A 20,604-nucleotide genomic window follows, 5' to 3' on the forward strand; every position below is an offset into this window, starting at 1 on the left:
TTCTGCAAAGGCGCGGCCGGCAACAGGTGAGCAGAGCTTGAAGTAGAGGTCTGAAGTTGCCCGCCTGTGCTATCGCCCATCCCCAGGGGTGCGCATCCCCCCTCCATCCCCCTGTGACCGTGCCTGTGACGCACGGCAAGTTCCCAGCATCATCCTCGTGACGCCCTTGTGTACACGCTCTATCGGTACCTGCAGGAAGCTGTGATGCGATATAATTATGGTTCACACTGTCCACCGCCGCCGTGCGCAACTGTCCCCTCTCTGACGCTACGGGGTGCAACTCTGAAGTCCAGACGCACTTTCACGGTCCCAACTTCAACCTCACTCCCACCTTGCCCTCAAAAACCGGGGGCCTCCCGTTTTGACTTTGGCTGCTTCTGGGTCTGCGCAGCTGCGTTTGCGTTGCGGTGGCTTTGTGGTACGTTGCCTATTTCCTGGTCCTCGCGCCTGCCTTTGCCTCCCTTCTGCCATGTTATCATTGTACACAATACGTTGCAGCGTCCCGTGCAGCAGGCCCCACGTGAACACATCCAGCATTCCAGCCTGGGCAGTCCACTCTGCGCATGGGAAGGCGTAGCTGAAGTGTGGCGGCCCATTGCCGGCACCCTGGGGCCCAGGCCATGGCAAGCGATGTAGTAGCGCATTGAGACATCGTAGTCCCTTGTATGATAGTTAGGGCTAGGAGTAGTCTCACGCGAATCTGTTGCCCCCAGCTGGCAAGGATACCTCCCATGTTTCATTGGGCGCTGCAGCTGTAGCTGGCAACAGATGCTGATGCAGCACCTGTGCACATGCCAACATTCAAAATGCAAAATGCTCGCCAGCGTGAGGGTGAGTGCGGCCGCGCGGCGCCCACCTGGTGCACGCCCTCGCTGTCCATGCCAAAGCCCTGTTGAACAGGGTGTCGATAGAGCGCTAGGAGAGAACAGGCCGTGTTGTTGGAGACGCGCGTGTGTGTTGTGTGTGTATGTGTGACTGTCCGCGCGACACAAGGTTGGGGCAACGGGTGGCGTTCCCACGTGTACACGTACGCGGGCGGAGCGTGCAATCCTCAGGAGGGTAGGAAATCCGAAAAGTTGCCGGTGGCCTTTGGTTGTAAGGGTGAGCCGGGTACCCTGCCGAGCCAAATTTGGCTGCGTGCGCGGGGGTTTGAAGCTGCCTGGGGCGGGTCGCCGCGGCAGTCCAGATGCCTGCGGAGGGCTACCCCAGCAACCTCAGATGCGCGTGCGCGGGGGTCAAGATGCCTGTGGAACTAAGCTGCCAGACCAGACCCACCCCGCCAGATGCCTGCGCTAGGCAACTTTCCCACCCTCCTCATCCTCCGGCCCGCACAATAGCCCCATATGTTCAATCTCATGTTCACCGCCACTCAGTGCCCTTCCCTTTCCAAGCCTCGCCCTAAATATGCAACCAGGAAGTCAATGCGTCGCTACTGCATACAGGTCCAATAATGCACCCGTATGGCCTTCATGCCCCTACGCCTGGCCTTGCTTGAGACGGCTTGAGACCTCTTGAGAAGTCCGTCGCACCCTCCTAGAGGAAGGGCAAGTCGTAACAAGTCCAGGTTTCCGTCTCTCCACACCCTACAGCACTCAACCACGTGCACTAACCGGGGTGAGGCGGCCATCAGGCCACAAAACCGGATTGGCTTAGCGCAATAAAGCGCCCAGATGGACATACAGGATGCCACCACCATGCACCGCGCCGCACATCATCACCCGACCCCCTGCTGCTGCTGGTGCTCCCCGGACAGCATCAAACGCGAACGGCGAAAGTGCACTAGTGGCCGAAAGTGCTGCCAGTACTGGGTGTGTCGCATGTATGAAGTGCCTGATAGCAGCAGAGTCCAGACAACCACGCACGCCGCAGCGCCCACGGGTGCCACCACATTAATCCGCGGCGGCACCAGGGGGGGCGGGTGGGTTGTCACCGTCCCGGCAGAGGGACGATCCGAAATACAGTACAGAAGCACAACGGCAGATAAGGCGCCGTGTGCTCCTGACGCGTACAAGACCCAGCTCGGTTCGGCCCCATGCACAGGCACGTACCCGAGCGTCCTGCGCCGTGCGTGACTCTAACGCAACACGGCAGTTACGTCGCAATAACTAGACTTATCTCCACTGCGCTGCGATAAGTCAGCGCTTATTGACTCCTTACTGCCGTGTAGCGTTACAAACCGCCACGGCCCCAAACGACAATCCCAATCTCTCAAACCGACAATAGCCTCCACTCATGCCTCAAGCGGCCTAGCAACTCATTCGTGGCCCTCAGCGGCCTCCTACCTCCGGCCTCGCAGCTCCCGATAACCCCACCAAGTCCGCCGTGCCCGCCCCAGCCCGCCCGTGTTGAGGTTGCACTAGTGGCCGAAAGTGCTGCCAGAGTTTGGTAGTAGTCCTCAACGCCGGGAGGTCATGGTGCGGGCGACGGCAGCCCTGGTGGCTGGGCTTGATTGGCTTCGCGTATGCAGCTCTTCTCGCAAAGCGCTTGGCCCAACGGCCGGTCATGCAAACCAAGGTGCGGTCGGCGGTGATGGCGGTGGCGTTCGTGCCCTTGCGCTACCGAAATCATGTGTCTCGAACACCGCGGAGCGCTCCGCCCATCGCCTAGCTTGCGCACGAACGTACGGTCCTAGTTGCACACTCAACAGCGGTCAATAGAACGAGCTTCGTGCTTGGGGATATTGGCTGCACGAGCAGCACCATCACGCGGGGATGAGCGCCGCCGGAGGCGCCGCCGGCACCTGCTGCAGGCGCAGGGCGACGCCAACGCGGGGCCTGACAGCGCCACACTCCGTCGGTCATGGGCGGCCAATGGTCACTACCAGAAGACAAGCAGCAATAGGAACACGACTGGCTTTGCAAGGGCCATGATACCAGACTCACAAACGTATCAGGTGCACCAATGGCCACGACAGAAACACACATGCGTTATCCCGCGTGCGCCAGCCATGCAGACGACGCCGGGGCGTTACAGGGAAACACATGCATCCTTGTTCAGGTGTGTGGCTTGTGGGCAGCTGTGGCCGTCCGTGTGCCCAGGAAAGGTAACAGTGCGTGTTGGCACGTGTTGGCACGAACCACTGGAGACCTCGGTACTCTCTACCGGCCCCCAGGGCCATGCCATAACACGTGTTGACGTTGTAGGCTGCTCGGAACAACCTTGGGAATAATAACAACGTCGTGACTCGAAGCTGGGACAGGCTAGCCAACATGCGCCACGCAGGAGAAGGCGCGAGTTGCAACACTAGAGCGGTTTTACGTACGCGAGTCACGCGCGGCAACCTGCCCTTCGTTCACCCGCGCCGTCGTGGTGTAGGATGCGGGCAGCCATGCCCAGCCGTGCAGCATGGCCACGAACACTAATTTCTTTCTTGCTAGCTAGGTGCCATGCTTGAGATTTGCAGTGTCTTGCATAAGAGTCACTACCAATCAAGCAGTAGGTACACCCATAGATAGCATCACCCCGGCGGACGCAGGACAGGCGCGCACGTGAATGTTTGCCTCCAAACGCCGCGGGGATGCATGCACACAATGTCCCGTACGTGCCGATACCGTACGCCACGGCAGCTGTGGGGTGTACCGTAATAGCAGGGAGGGCAACATGAAGGGTAACACCTCAGCAACCCCAGCAAGGCTGGCCTGGTCGAGCGGCGCGGAGGGGTGAAGGATACCCGGCACGCGTGGAACGCGCAATGTATCTATAGTGATAGAAGGCGTAGTGATGGGAGGAAATAAGGAGCACTCGGGGCCGCGATGGCGGGTTGGATGCGCCACGGGCCCCGGCCCAGCCAAAGGGAGCGAACGCTGGGCGGAGCCGGTGGGTGAGCGACTCGAGGGACGTGCCAGTAGTGAACAGCAGTGGCGGATGGGTCATCCAATGTGAGAGATGATACAGCCACGCCGGCAGCCAAACTCCGCACTCGACCACGTACGGGCACGTCGTGGTACTGCTGTGAGGAGGCCGGGCTGAGTTGGGATGCCTGCCAAGCCTGGCTACCCACATGTGAGCCTGTGTCGCCATACGCTCTTAATAGTAATGACATATAGCACACTGCTCCTAGCACTTCGGTGATAAGTAATTGCCCCGCCGGGTGAAGTAAGGCCGGGGCTGAAAGGAACCAAGGTTGGTTCCCTAGGCGTCCACTCGCGAGTGGGCAGGCGACACATACAGTTGGCATTGACGTGCGTTGCGGAACTAATGCGTACGTTGGCTTGGGTCTCTGGTTTCATGAGGCATTGACAGAACACGCTGCCCCTGCTATGGCTCTGACGAAGTAACATGTATGCATACATGTCCTGAAGGATTGGCAGGGAGCGTGCCGCACCGCACGCAAGCCGCGTGACTACGGTAAGCATGAGGCCATAACGTGACACAGATGCCGTGCCATACAGGCGGCCAACGCTACGGCACAAGCCAGCTTGACGCGACCACAGATACATACATGGTGCCTGACACCTGGATAGGAGCTATCAGTCTGACTGTGGGGTCGATGCTACCCCGGCATGGATCTGGGTTGAACGGTTGGTGGTACCATCGCGCGGGCATGGCGGGTCGAGTAGCGTGTTTCATGCACGGCACTCCCGCTAACCAGCTACACACCGCAGTGTACTGGTTATCCAACAACTACATTCAGACCATTCTGGTATCCCACTCAAACCTGCGCCAAGTGTCAGGAAAAGCGCTTGCCAAGTCGGCTACCCGCTTTCACAGGATGGCGAGCGGGTGACTGGCATGTGTACAGGCGGGTGGGCCAACAAGAGGGGAGGGCGGATGGGTGCCGTGACTTGGTGGTGGGCCCCACCGCGAGCAGCAACAGCCCAGCCCAACACACGGGCGCCATCCAAACCCACCAGGCAGGCTGTAATCCCAGCTCCGACCGTATCTCGCAACAAAATGTTGGTTGCGCAGGGTCGGGCTCACTGCGTGACACAGCGTCCGATGCCTGGTGCAGGGCACGAAGGCATGTTTATGCGTCATGCGGTATAGTTATGCGTCATGCGGTATTGTTATTGGCTGGGCATAGCATGCTGGCCGAACTGCACAAAACTCCACATCGCTCACTGAGGGCGAAATATCCGGAAAAACAAATTCGGCACTTGGGCCTAGCGCACACATCGAATGCATATAGGTTGGCTTGGGGTGCGTCAGCCAAACTACAAGGGTGGTGCCGCGTGATAGTATGATGTGCGTGCGGACCTCAAGACGTACAGGGTGACGCATGATCACGTAAGCCCGCTCCGTTGTCAACACGAAGCAATAGCGAGGCGCAGGCTTGCCGTGCACGGTACACTCAAGGCGTATTGCGACAGGGCACGCAGCAGGGCACGCAACAAGTCGAAGCGTCCATAACGACAGGGCAGGCAGCATAATTGCATGCGGCACACAGGCCATATCGCAAGACACATGATGCGAGGCGCAAAGCCTGTTGCTGGCGGCACACACGCCGTATCCGAACGTGGCGCTCAGACCACACATTGTCCACAACGCAAAGGCATGTACAACGAAGGCACGTAAGCATTTCAATGCCGTCTATAATCCACAACGCAAGAGTGTGGGGCCCGTTGCTTGCGGCACACAGGTCGTATCATAAGGGCACGTATGCCATCTATTACCCAAAAGCAAGGGTGCGAAGCCGTTGCTTGCGGCACACAGGTCACATCATACGGGCACGTATGCCGTGAATTGTCCATAAAACAAGGGTGCGGAGCCCGTTGCTTGCGGCGCACAGGCCGTATCATAAGAACACGTACGCGGCGCATTGTCCATGAAGCAAGGGCGCGGAGCCCGTTGCCTGCGGCACACAGGCCGTATCATGAGGGCACGTACGCCGTGAAGTGTCCATGGAGCAAGGGCGCGGAGCCCGTTGCCTGCGGCGCACAGGCTGTATCATGAGGGCACGTACGCCGTAAATTGTCCATGAAGCCAGGGCGCGGAGCCCGTTGCTAGCGGCGCACAGGCCGTATCATAGGGGCACGTATGCCGTCCATTGTCCATAAAGCAAGGGCACGGAGCCCATTGCTTGCGGCGCACAGGCCGTATCATAAGGGCACGTATGCCGTCCATTGTCCATAAAGCAAGGGCGCGGAGCCCGTTGCTAGCGGCGCACAGGCCGTATCATAGGGGCACGTATGCCGTCCATTGTCCATAAAGCAAGGGCGCGGAGCCCGTTGCTTGCGGCACACAGGCCGTATCATAAGGGCACGTATGCCGTCCATTGTCCATAAAGCAAGGGCGCGGAGCCCGTTGCTTGCGGCGCACAGGCCGTATCATAAGGGCACGTATGCCGTCCATTGTCCATAAAGCAAGGGCGCGGAGCCCATTGCTTGCGGCGCACAGGCCGTATCATAAGGGCACGTATGCCGTCCATTGTCCATAAGGCAAGGGCGCAAAGCCCGTTGCTTGCGGCGCACAGGCCGGATCCCAACGGCACACACGCCCTTTCCCCAAGGGCACGCGGGCCCTGCGGCCTGGATAGGCAGACAGGAGAAGTACCGCGCCAAAAGTCCTGAGGGTCTTGGGGAGGTGGGGGTGGCACAATGGAAGATGTGGAAAGGTATTGCACAAAGCTGTGAACTGTAAAGCGACGGGTAGACACGAAGGCACGGCAAGCAGGACCGCGCATGGCAAGCAAGTAGCCCGCCCGCACAGCTGTGCATGCCCTTTTGCTTTCAGTGACTTGCCGAACGCCTTGTCCGCAACGCTTCGCGCGCCTTTGCTCCGCTTGAAAGCTCCGCTCTGCTCCGATTTGCTCCCGAATGCGGCCCCCGAACCAAAGCGTGGTTCAAAGCGCCAGAGAAGCTTCGAAGGGCATTCCCTTACGATCAGAGAGCGAGCGTGATCAAGCTAAGGGGTTCCATTGAGCAGGATCGCGCAACAAAACGCTGCAACTCCGTCTGAGTATATATTAAACGCTTATTCGGTCCATACATGGTCAAGTATAGTTAGAACCAGGTATAGGATTGCAAAGAAAGTCCAGAAATGTAGGGAACGTTTAAGTGCGACACACTGAGGTCACCGTCCCGGCAGAGGGACGATCCGAAATACAGTACAGAAGCACAACGGCAGATAAGGCGCCGTGTGCTCCTGACGCGTACAAGACCCAGCTCGGTTCGGCCCCATGCACAGGCACGTACCCGAGCGTCCTGCGCCGTGCGTGACTCTAACGCAACACGGCAGTTACGTCGCAATAACTAGACTTATCTCCACTGCGCTGCGATAAGTCAGCGCATATCCCCTCCCCTCTGTCCCATTGCGCACCATTGCAAGGCCAAGTATGCCGGGAACTTAGCCCCTGAGCCGAGCTACCGGCTATGGGCTCATTCCAAACGTCCATTTCAGCGCGCAGTTGTGCGAACGGGGTGGGATGGGGGTGCGGGGGGAGGAATGCCCGGACTGTGCGGGGAGGCGCCGGTGAACACAAGCGCGCTGGCGAGCCAAGGCCGTGGGCCGCGATTTCGCGAAATTGCCACCACGATAGTATGCACCGTTGATACCACAAAACTCAGCGCTGCTGATGCATCGAGATGAAGCAAACGACGTCGCTGCTTCTGCCGATCACTCGCATCCACAATGTCTTGTCAAATGTTTATTGCCTTGAGGTATCATCGTCTCTCGAGATACAAGTCCGCTGACAAGAATTGCAACCCGATGGCGCTATCGAGCGCTGGGATCCTCCAACGCCTCCAATCCCTTCGCCTCTAGTTACGTCTTCCTCGCGTTTCCGCAAAGTTATGCATCGCTTGGGACAAATTGAAAGGCGTATTATTTGCACAAGAACTCTGGCTACGTTCGGGTTTCCCGACGTAACTGCACATAAAACTGGAATAACCGAGGGGGCCCCGCCTGGGACTCGATGCGACCGCAATGGCTATTGCCCCTCCCCCTTCGGGGGAAGGGGCAAGCCAACCTGCACGCCGCACCCGGACACGCCTGGGCACTGTGCATTCAAAGATCGTGGCGAAATCGCAACTACCGCGGAAATAGTGAGGCGCACCATCAGGGCAGGCGCTACATAGCCACTGGGACAACGCATCAACATTCTTAATGGTTATGCACGGTGCAGGCAGCGGAGGGGGTGGGCCCCAGTGAGGCGGTGCTGAAGTTGCTGCCTTATCCCCCACCACCAGCAGCCACGTTCCAATGCAGCAGGACACGTTATCGTGCTGCCTAGCGCCATCGCCCTGGCCCCTTGAGCCTATGCATATGCACCCAAGCCAGAATCCCCGAACTCGAACCAACCCCCCATACACGTTTAAATACTTGCTTGCGTGGCATGCTGGCCCCTCATTTCCGCTGGCCTGCCAACGGCTCCTTCCACGGGGTTCTGACCCCACGGATCACACCAGTAACCCGTCGTAACCCGACTGACAGCAAAAATCCACGCCTACGCTATCTTAATTTTGCAAAATTTTCCCGGGGGCTACGCTCCCGGACCCCCACAAAAATATTGCTTGAAAGCAGCAGCTGCTCTGAGCGATCAAGTAGAGTGATGATATGAATTGTATCGCATAACTTGGTGGCAGTCAAAATTGATGCCAACTTCAGTCCCTGTTCCATGGGCCCTCGCCGACGTTCACAGCAGGGCCAAGTAAGTTCATGGCGTATCATGTGCATAAGTTCATGAGACGCTACCTAAACAGCTTTTGAGGATATTTTTATAATAAAGCCAAGCCCAAGGTGCTAGTTTAGTAGTCCCAATCCACAACCGCCAGACCCTCGCTCCACAATGGCTGCAGCTGTTTGCATCTGCTCCTCACCATAGCTTACTTCACCGGCTTGCAACGTGTGTCCACAGACACCTTCAACCCTTGTTCTCTGGGTCTCCTTGTCACTGCTTGCACCCTCCGCGTGGCCATTCTCAAATGCAGCGGTCGCTGACCCGCAGTGGCTGGGAGACGAATCGAAATGCTCTCGCAGACAACAAGGACGCCATCCTGGTCGGAGGGGCCGTGCTGGCGACCGTGTTTGGTGCCGGGATGGGCTTGATGTCGGTTAAGAACCAATTCGACCTGCAGCAGGCGGAGCTGCGCCGCCAGCGTCAGTTGGAGCAGGCGGAGCAGCGCCGCCAGCAGCAGTTGGAGCAGGCGGAGCAGCGCCGCGTTGCCGACGTGCAAAAGGAACGCCTCTTCAGGCAGCTTGCGGAGGAGCGCGCACGGTTCGAGCAGCGGCTGTTCGACGCGGCGTTTCACGAAGACTACCAGAAGTGGCGCCGCGCGAGGACTGCTCCGGCGCGTAAGTGCGTTTATATAAAACGCGTTGGCTGAGGTTCGGGGCGGCGCGGGCTGATGCCTGATGCCTGATGCGGGCTGAGCGCAGCTAGGGCAGAGTCAGACGCCGGGCTATGGGAGCAAGTCCAGTCAGGAAGGGAGCGAGTCCATGACGATGGCAGCATAGAGGGGATATGGTACTTGGATGGTGTTGAATCTGGTAGCTTGGTAGGGATATATGCGTGCCGCCAACCGCGGATCCCGGGAGAGCTTACGGTATCTGACGGCACGCGCCTGTACCGCGTTGTAATCTGACACAGGTCGCATGGAAGGCAAGGCGGACTAAGTCTTCAGGCGGCAGCCTATGCGGCAGCCGGTAGGTCCATGCTTTCAAGCGGTCTTATGGCCGATCATAAATGGGGCGTGCGGGCGTGCGGGCGTGCGGCCGTGGCGGCGGTGGCGGCCGTGGCGGCACGTCGAGGCACCTTTCTGTCCCCTCCCCCTGATATTGCCGACACTGACTGCCTTGTGTCATGCGGTGGCGGACCAGGACCTGCGAGATGCACGTCCGGCAGGTCGCGGAGACGGCACCGCTCTGGCGCGGGCGGAGAAGTGCACATTGGCGAAGGCGCACTTCGCCTGAAGCGCATCACTTTGCTTTGGTTACAACCCGGACCTGCTGACGCCTAGCATTGCACCTGGTCGGTGTGTGCCCTGCTGTAAAGCCCAGGAGCGAGCCACGAGCAACGCCACCTGCATGCCGCATGGACAAGAACTGATGGGCCTTCGCTGGCCTGCAGTAGCGCCGCTTAAGGCACGGCAGCTGCTGCGGATTATGTTCAATGAGCCGGGGAACAGTGCAGAGGAGCGGGTGCTGGCTGCAATCGCCAACCCGTTCGAGCTGTAGAATGCAGGCACAGGTGGAGGAAGCCGCCCGCTGTATCTGCACCACTCGCACTCCACAACTGCTTCGATACCATGTTTTGTAGATGAGCGTTATATGGCTGTACAGTAATTGTTTTTCCGCACCTCAACACATGGGGTTTTTTGCAGAGGCTGCCTGACAAAGCATGATATGGGCCTTACTCTAGATGCACACCGTATGACAGTGCAGACGTGTTCCTGGGTAGGCGAGCACTTCGCCAAAGACCACCCGTAAATACGGCAAGCAGTTTGTCGGTGTGGCGGGTTTCCTCCTATGCTGCCTGCTAGCCCCAACAACCACTGCTGGCATCGTGCGGATTTTGTAGATGGGCGGCGGATGGTTGTACAGTAATTCTTTTCCCCGCCTCACGTGCCGGTCTGGCTAGTATGGGTTTCTGTCCTCAGGCTGCCGGGTGCGAGAGAGAGGTGGGCTTGCAGTTGATATAGATGACCACGCATGGTATGGTTGCGATATTACAAAGAAGGGACAATCCGACCAAGCAAGGGTGCCCGTGCACCCAGGTCAAGAGGGACCATCTCCGGCCCGAAAGGAAACCACCCTCCCCCCAGTTGGCTACCGACCTTCCACAACCGTGCAACAGGTCTTCGCGTAAAGCGTGTCTCGGCAACTGCACAGCGAGTCGAAGCTAAGCCCAAGCCCGCCAAAGCCCCACCAACGTACAGCAAACCGCACTAGCGCACGAGCATGTCGCCAAGGACCACCTGTAAGTACGGCGGCAAGCAGTTTGTTTGTGTGGCAGGCGAGAGTTTGGACGTTTTGGTGGTAGTGTCCATGCCAACTGTGCTTGTGTTTGAGTAGGTACACGTTGTTTCAGGTGCCGTGTGTGGCGTCCATTCAGGCGTGGACCACCCAATAGTTGTGCGTATGTAAGACCGAGTCAGCGCTGTGACTGAGTCGCGTGTCAGCGCAGCATGTTGCCTGTTATGACGATCGCGAATGAAGTATGTCCTTTCCTCCATGGCGCGTTCCAAAGCTGACCCCAGCAACAGCGTGCATCAAGCAACCGCATGCAATTCACCGACAGTGACGGCATTGGCCATGAGGGCGCGGGTTGTGCCAGTATGCCAGCAGGTTGCTCAGACAGACAGACACCATGTTGCACGCACACGCACTGACAGTAATCATGTATGTTACAGTTGCAACCCCAGCTGCTGTTTGTTCATCCTTAATTAGTCGTGCGACTCTACCATTAGTGAGCTCCCAGCCAAGCCTAAACCCGCCAGATCCCTGTAAGGTGCAGTGTTTCGCCAGGTGCCAACGTTGCCGACCCCCTGCTGCTGGTGCTCCCCGGATAGCGCCGAGACATCAAACGTGAACGGCGAAAGCGACACAGAGCATCAATCGAACCAAACCACATACCGTACGCCAATGAATGCTGCGACAGCACCAGTGTGCACACACCTAACCAACCAACCTGAGTACGTAACGGAGTTGACACGCACGTCACATCCTGACAACGCCCAACGGGTTCACACAATCGACTTTAGGCAAAGCCATTTCGGTTCAGTTTCACATACCAAAACAACAGTTGAGTTGACGACGGTAAACCCCGAATCGGAGGCGGCGATGCACGCAGAAACCTGCACGCCGCATACCCGGACACGCCTGGGCACTGTGCATTCAAAGACCGTGGCGAATCCAGCAACTATCGCGCAACAGACCCGCCGGACAGCCGCGGCACATGCCTTATCCCTTGGGGCCCTGCTTCAGCTCCTTCAGCAGGTCCGCGCCGCTGTCGAACGACTGTGCCCTGGCGGCATCCGCCGCGGCAGCGACCTGCAGCTTCATTAGCAGCGCCGCGCCCGGGTTAGGCGGGGGCGGAGCTGCCGCTGCCGCCACCGCCGCCGCCGAGGGAGCCGCCGCCGCAGGAGCAGCTGCCGGCGGAGCCAGGTTGCTCGGGCCGGCACCGGCCGCCCCAGGCGCCTGCAGCGACCGCAGTAGGGCAGCCCCGGCCTGGATGCCGTCCAGCGAGTGGCGACCGAAGTCCGCCGCGCTGCCGGGAGCCGGCGGTGCGCCGGCAGCACCGACACCGGCGGGTGGCAGCGCGGGCTTGCCGCGCCCCCGGAACCCGCGCCCGTCAGCCTCCGGCAACTTGGCGCTCTTGCCGAAGCTGCTGCCAGGCTTGCCGTCCTCATCGACACCGCTGCCGGTGCCGTGCTGGCGAGCGGGGCTGGCGCCGTGCGAGCCGCCCTGCCGGGCAGCCGCCGCCACGCCCGGCCGTGACGCCTGTGCGGCGCCGTTGGCCTTGATGCGGGCCACCATGGCCGCCACCGCCTCATCGCCTTCGTCGAAGCTCTGCATGGGGCTGTTGAAGTCGATGGGGTGGGACTTGGGCGCCGGCGCTGGAGGCTGGGCCACGGCCGCGGGTGTGGGGGCGGCGGTGCCCCGCGCAGCTGCCGTCGGCGCGGGAGTGTCCGCAGCGGTGGATGGCTGCGTTGGCTCCGCCCCAGCACCGGGCGCTTGCGCGCCACCGACTGACCTGTTCCCGCCCTTGGGCTGCTGCTGCTGCTGTTGGGCGGCGTTGCCATTCTGCGCCGTGCGGCCGCCATTAGCGCCCTTGCCGCGGGTCTGCTGCTGCTGCTGTTGCTGCGGTGCCGGAGGCGTCTGCTGCTGCTGCTGCGCCGGTGCCGGCGGCGCTGGAGCCTGGGCCGGCGGGCGAGGCGACTGTGGCCCTGGCGCCATGTGCGGCGGCGGTGCCATCATGTGAGGCGGCGGTGGTGGCATGGCACCATAGGGCATCCCCGGCGGCGGCATGGCGCCGTAGGGCATGCCCGGCGACGGCATCATCATGCCAGGCGGCCCCATGGGGCCGGGCCCCATGGGCATGGGCATGCCCATCGGTGGGCCCATGGGGCCGGGCCCCATCGGCCCTCCCATGGGCGGTGGTCCGTACGGCGGATACCCGTACATGCCCGGCGGTGGCGGTCCGTAGGGGCCCTGCGGTCCGTACGGTGCGCCCGGCGGCGGCATCATGCCGTGCGGTGGCATCATAGCGCCAGGGTGAGGCAGCGGGTACATGCCCGGCGGGGGCGGGCCATATTGCGGCTGCGGCGCCATCATGTGCGGGGGCGGCTGCGGCGGCTGGGGCTGAGGCTGTGCCTGCGGTGGGGCTGTGGGAGAAAGCCCTGTGGGCTGCCCGACGCGCGCGTTGGGCACCAGCTTCTGAAGCGCCGCCAGCGAGCCCACGGCGTCAGCCGGCTTTTCACCAGCCACTGCGGCGGCGGCACCAGCAGCTGCCGCAGCCGCGACCTGGGCGGCAGCGGCCCCGTTGTCGGCCGAGCTGGAGCGGGAGCCGGCAGTCAGCTTCTCCAGCAGCACCTTGCCCGCACCAGCGCCAGCGTCTGGTGGAGCAGGCGCTGCCACAGTCGGCAGCTGCCCGGATGCCGTACGCATGGCCGCGCCGAGCAGCTTGGACGACGGCGCAGGCGGCGCCGCCGGCGCCGAGGGTGCGACCGACGCCGGCACGCATTTCCCCGACGCCAGTGACGCCACAGTGCTCTTTTGTCCGCCCTTGCCGCCGCCGCCACCTGCAGCGCCCGCGGCCTGCTCAGCCTTGGGCTTAGCGGGCTGCTGCTGGCGCGGCATCTCGTGCTTCTGAAGGTGGATGTCGGCGGCCTTGTTGACGCCCAGCAGCAGGTCCTTGGGCACGAACGCGCCGCTCTTGCCGCTCACGCGGCCGCCAAGGTTGGAGCCGCCGCCAAACTCCTCGTCGAAGACCACCTCGCACGCCTCCTCGTACACGCCTGTGCGGCAAGGCATGCGGCACAGCAAGTCATGCAGTCAGTAAGCGCTATTTCAACACCGGATCATGCGTGCAGATCTACCAGCCTCGCTTCCCGCGTACCCCGTATCCTAGCTGCAAGCCGGAGAAGCGAATGTGGCATCCAATGTACACCAGCGACGCTCACCAATAATTGTGCCGCGCAAGCCGTAGGGCGGCGAGCCCTTGCTGCTGACGCACACCACGCGGTCGCCCAGCTCGAAGGGGCCGCCCTGCACCGCCAACTTGACGGTGTCGGGTCCGGGCGTGTACGGCGGCAGCAGCAGCGCCGGCGGCACGTTCTCGTACTCGGCGGCGGCCGGCGGGCGCGCGGGCACAGGGGTGACTGTGGTCTGCAGCACCTTGACGCCCTCGTCCGCCAGGATCTGGACGCCCAGCTTCACCAGTGGCCGCTTGGCCAGCGGCGTGGACTTGATCCACTCCGTCAGCTCGCGCACCTTGTCCTTGCGCTGCGTGGGGCTCATGCCGCCCAGCACCTGGTCCAGGCGGATGTCGCCTGAGGCGGTTGGAGAGGAGGGAGCAGTGGCAGGGCCATGGGCAGGGAGGATCAGAAACTGCCAGGGGAAAAGCATCCGGGTGTTTGGCAGTCGCTGCCGTCTAAGGTTGTGCTCAACATCAGGGGGCAAAAAAGGGACGGTCAGGCTCATGGACACGGCGAGCTGCTGAAGGACCGGGTTGGCGGCTCGGTGCCGACGAGTACGGTACACTTACCCAAGCCCTCATTCTCCGTCTTGATGAGGTACGCCCACAGCCAGTCGTACGTCTTTCGGTACTCCTGCAGGATGGTGATGACGGCCGCCGAGTAGGTCCAGCCGTTGCCGTCCTCGGTGGGCTGGCTGAAGCCGGGCACGCACACGTCACGCGACGAGGTCTTGATGGCCAGACCCAGGTCGTAGCGGTCGTCGCCTGGGCAGCAAGGGGGCGCAGGGGGGGGGGGGTAATGCCCGAGCCCAACGAAAAATTCCCATGGACGGAGAGGTGCAGGCATGAGCAGCGCTAAATTGGTTGCAAGAACAGTACCGCCTGCGCAGTCCACTCGTCATCCAGGCTTCTCGCCTGCTTGAGTGACACAAGCAGCCAAGGGTGCGGCTCAGGAGGACGGCTCTTACCGTCGCGGCCCCACATGTTGCCGGTGATGCGGCCCAGCAGGCGCGGCGTGATCCCCACGCGGTGCGCCACGTCGCTGCTGGTGTAGTACTTCACCGCGAAGCGCTCCACCACGCGCTTGGCGGAGCGCAGCGCCTGCTGCCCGGCCGCCTCCGTGATGGGCTGCACCAGGATGCGGTAGTGCCCGTTGGCAGCGGCCGCGCCCTTGCCCTTGCCGGCCGGCTTGACGCTCAGGCTCTTGCCCAGGTCGGACAGCACCACGGCCATGCAGCCGTAGTGGTGCTTGCCCAGGAACACCACCTGGTTGCCCTCGTGCAGCTCAGGGAAGGCAGGCGTGTCCTCGGCGGCGGCCGCGCCGGCCGCTCCCGCCGCCGCCTGCTGCGGCCGCTGCCGGATGACTGCCTGCAGCGGCACCTGCTGCTCCTCCTTGGCGTACGTCTTCTCGATGGTGCCGTCGCTGTGCCGGACGTAGCCTAGGCACACCTTGACGCCCACCTGTTTGTGCCAGGGCAGTCGAGAGGAACGAAGGGGTAAAGCCGCTGCCGCAATGTAGCACCAAGTGTAGAAGTCACACAAGACCGCCCTACTCCATCCATGCACACGCCAGGCGTGACGGCCCCTGGCACTCACCACCAGGTCCACGCGGCCCACGTCGATGCCAAACTTGGTGAGGAATGTGGCGGTCAGCATGCCCGCGTCCGTCTCCCAGCGCTGCGCCTCGTGTTGCTGCCACTTCTGGACCTGCGGGCACCGCATACCACACAGCGCTCAGCCATGGGCCATGGCATGTGCGTGATAAGCAGCGCCCACACATGCTCGCCGTCCCCACGTGCATAGCGGCTAGCAACGACTACAGGGCAGCTTCTGCGGGGCTGCACACCTTAATGGCGCCCTTGGTGTCGTAGAACGCCTGGCCGGCGCGGTCCGACACGCGCACTACGCGTGCCTCCTGCAGGTAAGGCCAGTTGATGTAGGCGCGCGAGCCCAGCAGCCCCGACGTGGCCACCTGCTCCGCGCTGAGCACGGCGCCGCCCAGCGCCTCGCGCAAGTCCTTCAGCCCCAGGATGAGGCTGTCCTTGCGGCTGGGCGTGCCCAGCACATTCACGCCCGCGTTGCGCATCTGCGGCCGGACCTGTGCCAGCAAGAGACGCGCGTGCGCATGTAGGTGGGGTATCGCGCTTGAGTACTGGCGCTAGCTTTTGATGGCGAAGGACTACGGAAAACGGGCAAAGGTATACAAGGGCAGCAGAAGCAGTAGCGCCACCAACACGGCAAGCTCACCTGCAGCGACTTGAGTGTGGGCATGCCCTGCGGCGTGAAGAGCCCGATCTTTGTACCCGCCACAAGCTGAGGAGTGAAGCCCTTGCCGCCCGCCGGCAGCGGAGGCGGCGGTGGCCGCTCCAGACAGCGACTGTTACACGTCTGCGCCGGCACACAAGGTTCATGGAAGTGGATTCAGGGCGTGAATCTCTACACGAGTTGACGAATGCCCAAGCCCCAGGGCCGACTGCTTGTCATTTCCCTTCAAGTTTCAAACCGTAACAGATGATTTCTCTCTGCTCACCTGCAGGTCCTTGAACAGCTTGGGCATGGTGGACTTGCAGTAGGTGGGCTCCGTCGTGCCCCGGCTGAACTGGAAGATCTGGATTGAGCCCAGCTTGTTGCGCGACTGCTCCTCCGCGGACAGCAGCGTGCTGCGGACCGAGCTCACCGCCTTAAGCAGCCGGGACTCGTCCACGAACGGCACCAGCACCACGCCCTCCCAGTCCGCACGCTTGCCCTCCATGTCAACCTGGGGCAGCGAATCAGATGGGGAGCAAGCTCAGTCAAAGTGCGCGACATGCGTGGTACGGCAGGCAAACCATGGAATGAACTCCGACTGCTTCTCACATCGAAGGAGTCGGGGTAGAAGTCGATGATGGGCGACTCAGGCTCCGTCATGAGCACACGGAAGGCGGGCGGCAGCAGCTTGCAGCTGGCGGCCGGCAGCACCGCCAGCAGCTGCTCGAAGGGGCGGAACGGCGTGCCCTGCGCGAACGCCACCTGCGGAAAACCAACACCAACCAGCACAACATATGTTAAAGGCAGCGTTTCATGACTTCTAGGCCCACACCCTCCGCCCCGTGACCAATGCAGCCAGCCCCCTCCCGTGGCTTTTGCCCGACCGCGCCCCCTGTCAACTCCGCCCCCCTGCACCTGTATGCTGTCCAGGTTGACCAGGTCCGAGGCCATGGGTGCATAGTGGTAGGGGTAGTACCAGTCCCAGGACGCCACGCCGCGGTAGTAGTACTCCAGCACCCAATGCAGGCCAGCGATGTAGTGCTCCACCACCTGCCGCCACTCCTCAGCCGTGTGCGCGTGCAGCTTCTCGGTGTAGTAGCGGTCCTGCGGGCCACGCAAAAGCACACTCAGGCTCTAGGATCCGTACAGGTGCTTTGGAGAGCACGGCACCCGGTCTGCGTGCACGAATGCCTGATGCACACTGGCATGCCATATGCTATTGCACCGCACTCCCGTAGCCGCTGAACCCCCGGCTCCGTCCTCCATGAACGGCTACACTCTCCCGCCTCAACCCACCTTCCACATCTGCAGGCCCTCGGCGCCCAGGCCCGACATCATCATGGCGCGCGCCTCGCGGCTCATCATGGTGGGGCCCGACTGGACCGCGCCGCTGCCCGGCCCCGGCCCCGCGCCGCCGCCCTCGTCTCCAGGCTCCAGCGCCGTGTTGAGCAGGTTGCCCTGCGTGGGGTCCCGCGACAGCGCCAGAGAGCGCATGCCCGCGTCCACCTCGTCCAACTGCATGCGGGAGCCGTGCGGAGTGCCGCGCGCACCGCTGCCACCGCCGCCGCCGCCATTGCGCGCCGCCCGCTTCGCGCGCTTGTTCTCCATGAACTCCGCGTCCTGCAGACACACCCAGACCCGCACGGCGCCATGCTTGAAGGCTGACGGCCACGCGAAACCGCTGTACACCTCAGTCCGGTACATCAACATCCCCTCGCGTTGTAGCGTGGGAAACCCCCATCCTGTCCGATGGATGCCATTTCACACATACACACACACACACACACACACACACACACACACACACACACACACACACACACACACACACACACACGCACCTGCGCGCGCTCCTCCAGCGTGGCCAGCTCCATCTGCCCCAGCCGCTCCAGCAGCACCTCCAGGCGACGGCGATCCAGCTCGCCGGCGTAGGTGAGGTAGCCGCCCAGGCTGGGCAGCAGCTCCTTGTACAGGTCCATCAGCTTGTTCAGCGCGCCCTCCGCGATGTCCAGCGTGGGAAGCGCTGCACGCAGGGTGAGGCGCGCGCAGGCGGGTGTCGGGACATGGCTTGCGGCAGGCTCGGCTACTCTATAGCAACGGCAGATAGAGCTCTGTGGCATGCAGGAGCAGCGGCGGGGCTCGCTCACCAGGCAGGAAATCGTTGCCGACCAGCATGCACATCAGCACGTAGTCGTCCACGATGCGCTCCAGGTCCAGTGCGAAGGGTAGCTTGATGCAGCCAAACTCCAGTTCAAAATACTCGCGAAGCAGCCTGTGTGTAAGGACACAAGCAACGTCAGGTCAGTGTATCCCTCCGCCGACCACCACACGTACCAAACCCGTGCGGCCCTGCTCCACCGATCACCACTCACCCATCCATCCATTACCCCAAAGCCTGAGCGGGCCCTGCCCTACCCGATCTGAAACATGATGAAATTCTCGGCGCATGGGTTGTCCAGCACCTCGCGCGCCGGCTGCCCGCGGTTCTGCCCCGTGTAGGACACCACCTCACGCAGCAAGCAGAAGTGCGGCTCGTGCGTCACCAGCGACAGCATGATCAGGTCCGCGTCCAGGCCGTACATGCAGTGGCGCTGGTTGGGCTGGTAGCTGGGCTGCCGCTTCTCCCAGCGGATGTACTCCATGATCTTGTGCTCGCCCTCGCCCGGCACCTCGTGGCCTGTGCGGCCCAGAGCGGCGGCGCGCATGCAGCAGTCAGGCACACGCATGCGTGGTACCAACGCCGCTGAAGGGTACTGATCGCGCCAGACTTACGGTCGCACTGCTACAAAACTTCAGTCTAGTTTCTACCTGAGAAGACCACGTTGGGCTTCTGCCACAGGGGGTCCTCCGCCATCTTGCGGCGGATGAAGAACCGCAGGTGCTTGCCCAGCCGTGCCATGAACTCGGTGCCGGGCGTGATGCACTATGGATGGTACAATGCGAAGAGGGTAATGCCGTGGTAAGTCAATTATGTGATTGTGAATGCAGCTGTTTTGCAAATGCCTGCCCTCTGTATGAGCTCATAAGGTTGAGTGGCCTCACGTTTGAATCGAACGCGTCGTCCGGCACCACCTCGCCCTTGCGCCGCTGCTCCTCCTCATTCTGCGTTGCCAAGCGCCACACGTATGTGCATGCACGCTTAAGAGATGGTCTGAAGGATTGTAGCTCCGGGAGCAGTGCGTAACGGCCTGGTAAGTGTGCCAACTAACAAAGCAGGCCGGCTGGCTGCCACCCGCTACCTTAGTAGGCGGCCTGCCCTCCGACTAGCTGGAGGCAGCTGTGCCGCCCTGACCTGACACCCTGTACACCACGACCGCGCCGCTGCCTCCCACCTTGAGCCGCTCCATAGCGGACTTGAAACGGCGTGATCGCTGCTGGTTCATCTTTGCGCGGGGGGCCACACCTGAGCATGCCAGCAAGGACACGGAGTCAAGCAAGGACACGCAGTCGACCATTTTGAGGGCATCCAAGACGAGAGTCAGCTGACACAGGAACCCCGTCACGGTCACCTGTTCGCCGTGCTGTTGGCGAGGGTACCACGATGACACGTGCACGCGGCACGCTTCAGCCCACATACCCGCCCCTCCCCACCATCAATGGCCATGAACAGCAGCTTCTGCGGCCGGACGATTTGCACAAGCTTGTCCAGATAGTCGAACACCTTCAACATCATGTCCTCCTCCGTCACGCCGCCAATGTCCTTCCGGTTGGCGTGCGTACAGTTGTGAATGATGCCGTTCATGTCGAGGTATAAGTTGTCCATCTCTGGCGGGCCCTCCGTCAGCGTCAGCTTCTGGTTCAGAAGCGGATACCGCTCGGAGAGCCATCGGTAAAACTTGGGAATTCCTGCGCAAAGCAAAAGCCCGCCAAGTCCGGTCCGCTCCGGTTCAGCAGTCAGGTTTGTTTGCCCCCAAGCCCCGGCGCTTTGCACTGCGCCAGCAACCAGTCCCTGGCGTTTCGACAGCATTCAAGTGCTCACCCATGTTCCCTCAGCTGCCAGGCCACGTCGCCGTGGACGTAAGCGCAATAAATGTCCGGGTCTCGCAACGAAGCCCTCAAATCGGCTCCAGAAGAGTAAGTTTGACACAGTCAAGTCAGATCCACTATGTAGCAAGGGGTCCACAAGTCGCGAGAAGCCCGTGTTGACCCTGCTGCACGTCAGGCTTGCCCTCCGCGTAGTCAGTCTATCCTGTGCTGGCTACCTATGCGCTCGTTCTCGTCTGTATAACGACACAAATATGGCGCTGTGCCTGGCGGTCATGGGGAGGTCTGAGACCTGCCAT

General features: G+C 61.6%; 2 protein-coding genes across 4 annotated transcripts; one reads left to right on the forward strand and one right to left on the reverse strand.

Annotated features, from left to right (window-relative positions):
• The first annotated feature begins 8,240 nt into the window (after positions 1-8,240).
• CHLRE_06g280000v5 (uncharacterized protein) lies at positions 8,241-10,582 on the forward strand. Of its 3 annotated transcripts, XM_043063241.1 has the most exons (4): positions 8,241-8,587; positions 8,868-9,231; positions 9,527-9,582; positions 9,937-10,582. In XM_043063241.1, exons 1-3 carry the CDS (start codon positions 8,555-8,557, stop codon positions 9,550-9,552), a joined length of 423 nt encoding a protein of 140 aa, XP_042923947.1. In that variant the 5' UTR covers positions 8,241-8,554; the 3' UTR covers positions 9,553-9,582; positions 9,937-10,582. The 3 variants fall into 3 exon arrangements, with proteins under 3 accessions (XP_042923947.1, XP_001695309.1, XP_042923948.1); XM_001695257.2 differs by lacking the exon at positions 8,241-8,587 and having other exon boundaries at positions 8,683-9,231; positions 9,757-10,582; XM_043063242.1 differs by lacking the exon at positions 8,241-8,587 and having other exon boundaries at positions 8,683-9,231.
• Positions 10,583-10,592: 10 nt separating this feature from the next.
• On the reverse strand, positions 10,593-20,540 carry CHLRE_06g280050v5 (uncharacterized protein). The gene is made up of 19 exons (XM_001695377.2): positions 20,301-20,540; positions 19,913-20,167; positions 19,654-19,724; positions 19,364-19,423; positions 19,130-19,244; positions 18,737-18,998; positions 18,469-18,593; positions 18,163-18,344; positions 17,618-17,941; positions 17,237-17,425; positions 16,931-17,083; positions 16,605-16,832; positions 16,322-16,462; positions 15,921-16,172; positions 15,671-15,781; positions 15,043-15,535; positions 14,645-14,839; positions 14,061-14,429; positions 10,593-13,895 (listed from the first exon to the last, which is right to left on the reverse strand). The coding sequence occupies exons 1-19, from the start codon at positions 20,302-20,304 to the stop codon at positions 11,839-11,841; spliced, it is 5,586 nt and encodes a 1,861-aa protein (XP_001695429.2). The 5' UTR covers positions 20,305-20,540; the 3' UTR covers positions 10,593-11,838.
• Positions 20,541-20,604: the final 64 nt, after the last annotated feature.

This window comes from Chlamydomonas reinhardtii, chromosome 6 (genome assembly GCF_000002595.2).
Source record: "Chlamydomonas reinhardtii strain CC-503 cw92 mt+ chromosome 6, whole genome shotgun sequence".
Lineage (NCBI taxonomy): Eukaryota > Viridiplantae > Chlorophyta > Chlorophyceae > Chlamydomonadales > Chlamydomonadaceae > Chlamydomonas > Chlamydomonas reinhardtii.

Coding starts and splice junctions, on each gene's coding strand:
- CHLRE_06g280000v5 (XM_043063241.1), top strand. CDS start 8,555: ATGGGCCCTCGCCGACGTTCACAGCAGGGCCAA. Junction 8,588..8,867: donor GACGTTCACAGCAGGGCCAA/GTAAGTTCATGG, acceptor TCTCAAATGCAG/CGGTCGCTGACCCGCAGTGG. Junction 9,232..9,526: donor CGCGAGGACTGCTCCGGCGC/GTAAGTGCGTTT, acceptor AATCTGACACAG/GTCGCATGGAAGGCAAGGCG.
- CHLRE_06g280050v5 (XM_001695377.2), bottom strand. Junction 16,463..16,604: donor AGCTGTTCAAGGACCTGCAG/GTGAGCAGAGAG, acceptor GTGCCGGCGCAG/ACGTGTAACAGTCGCTGTCT. Junction 13,896..14,060: donor CTTGCGCGGCACAATTATTG/GTGAGCGTCGCT, acceptor CTTGCCGCACAG/GCGTGTACGAGGAGGCGTGC.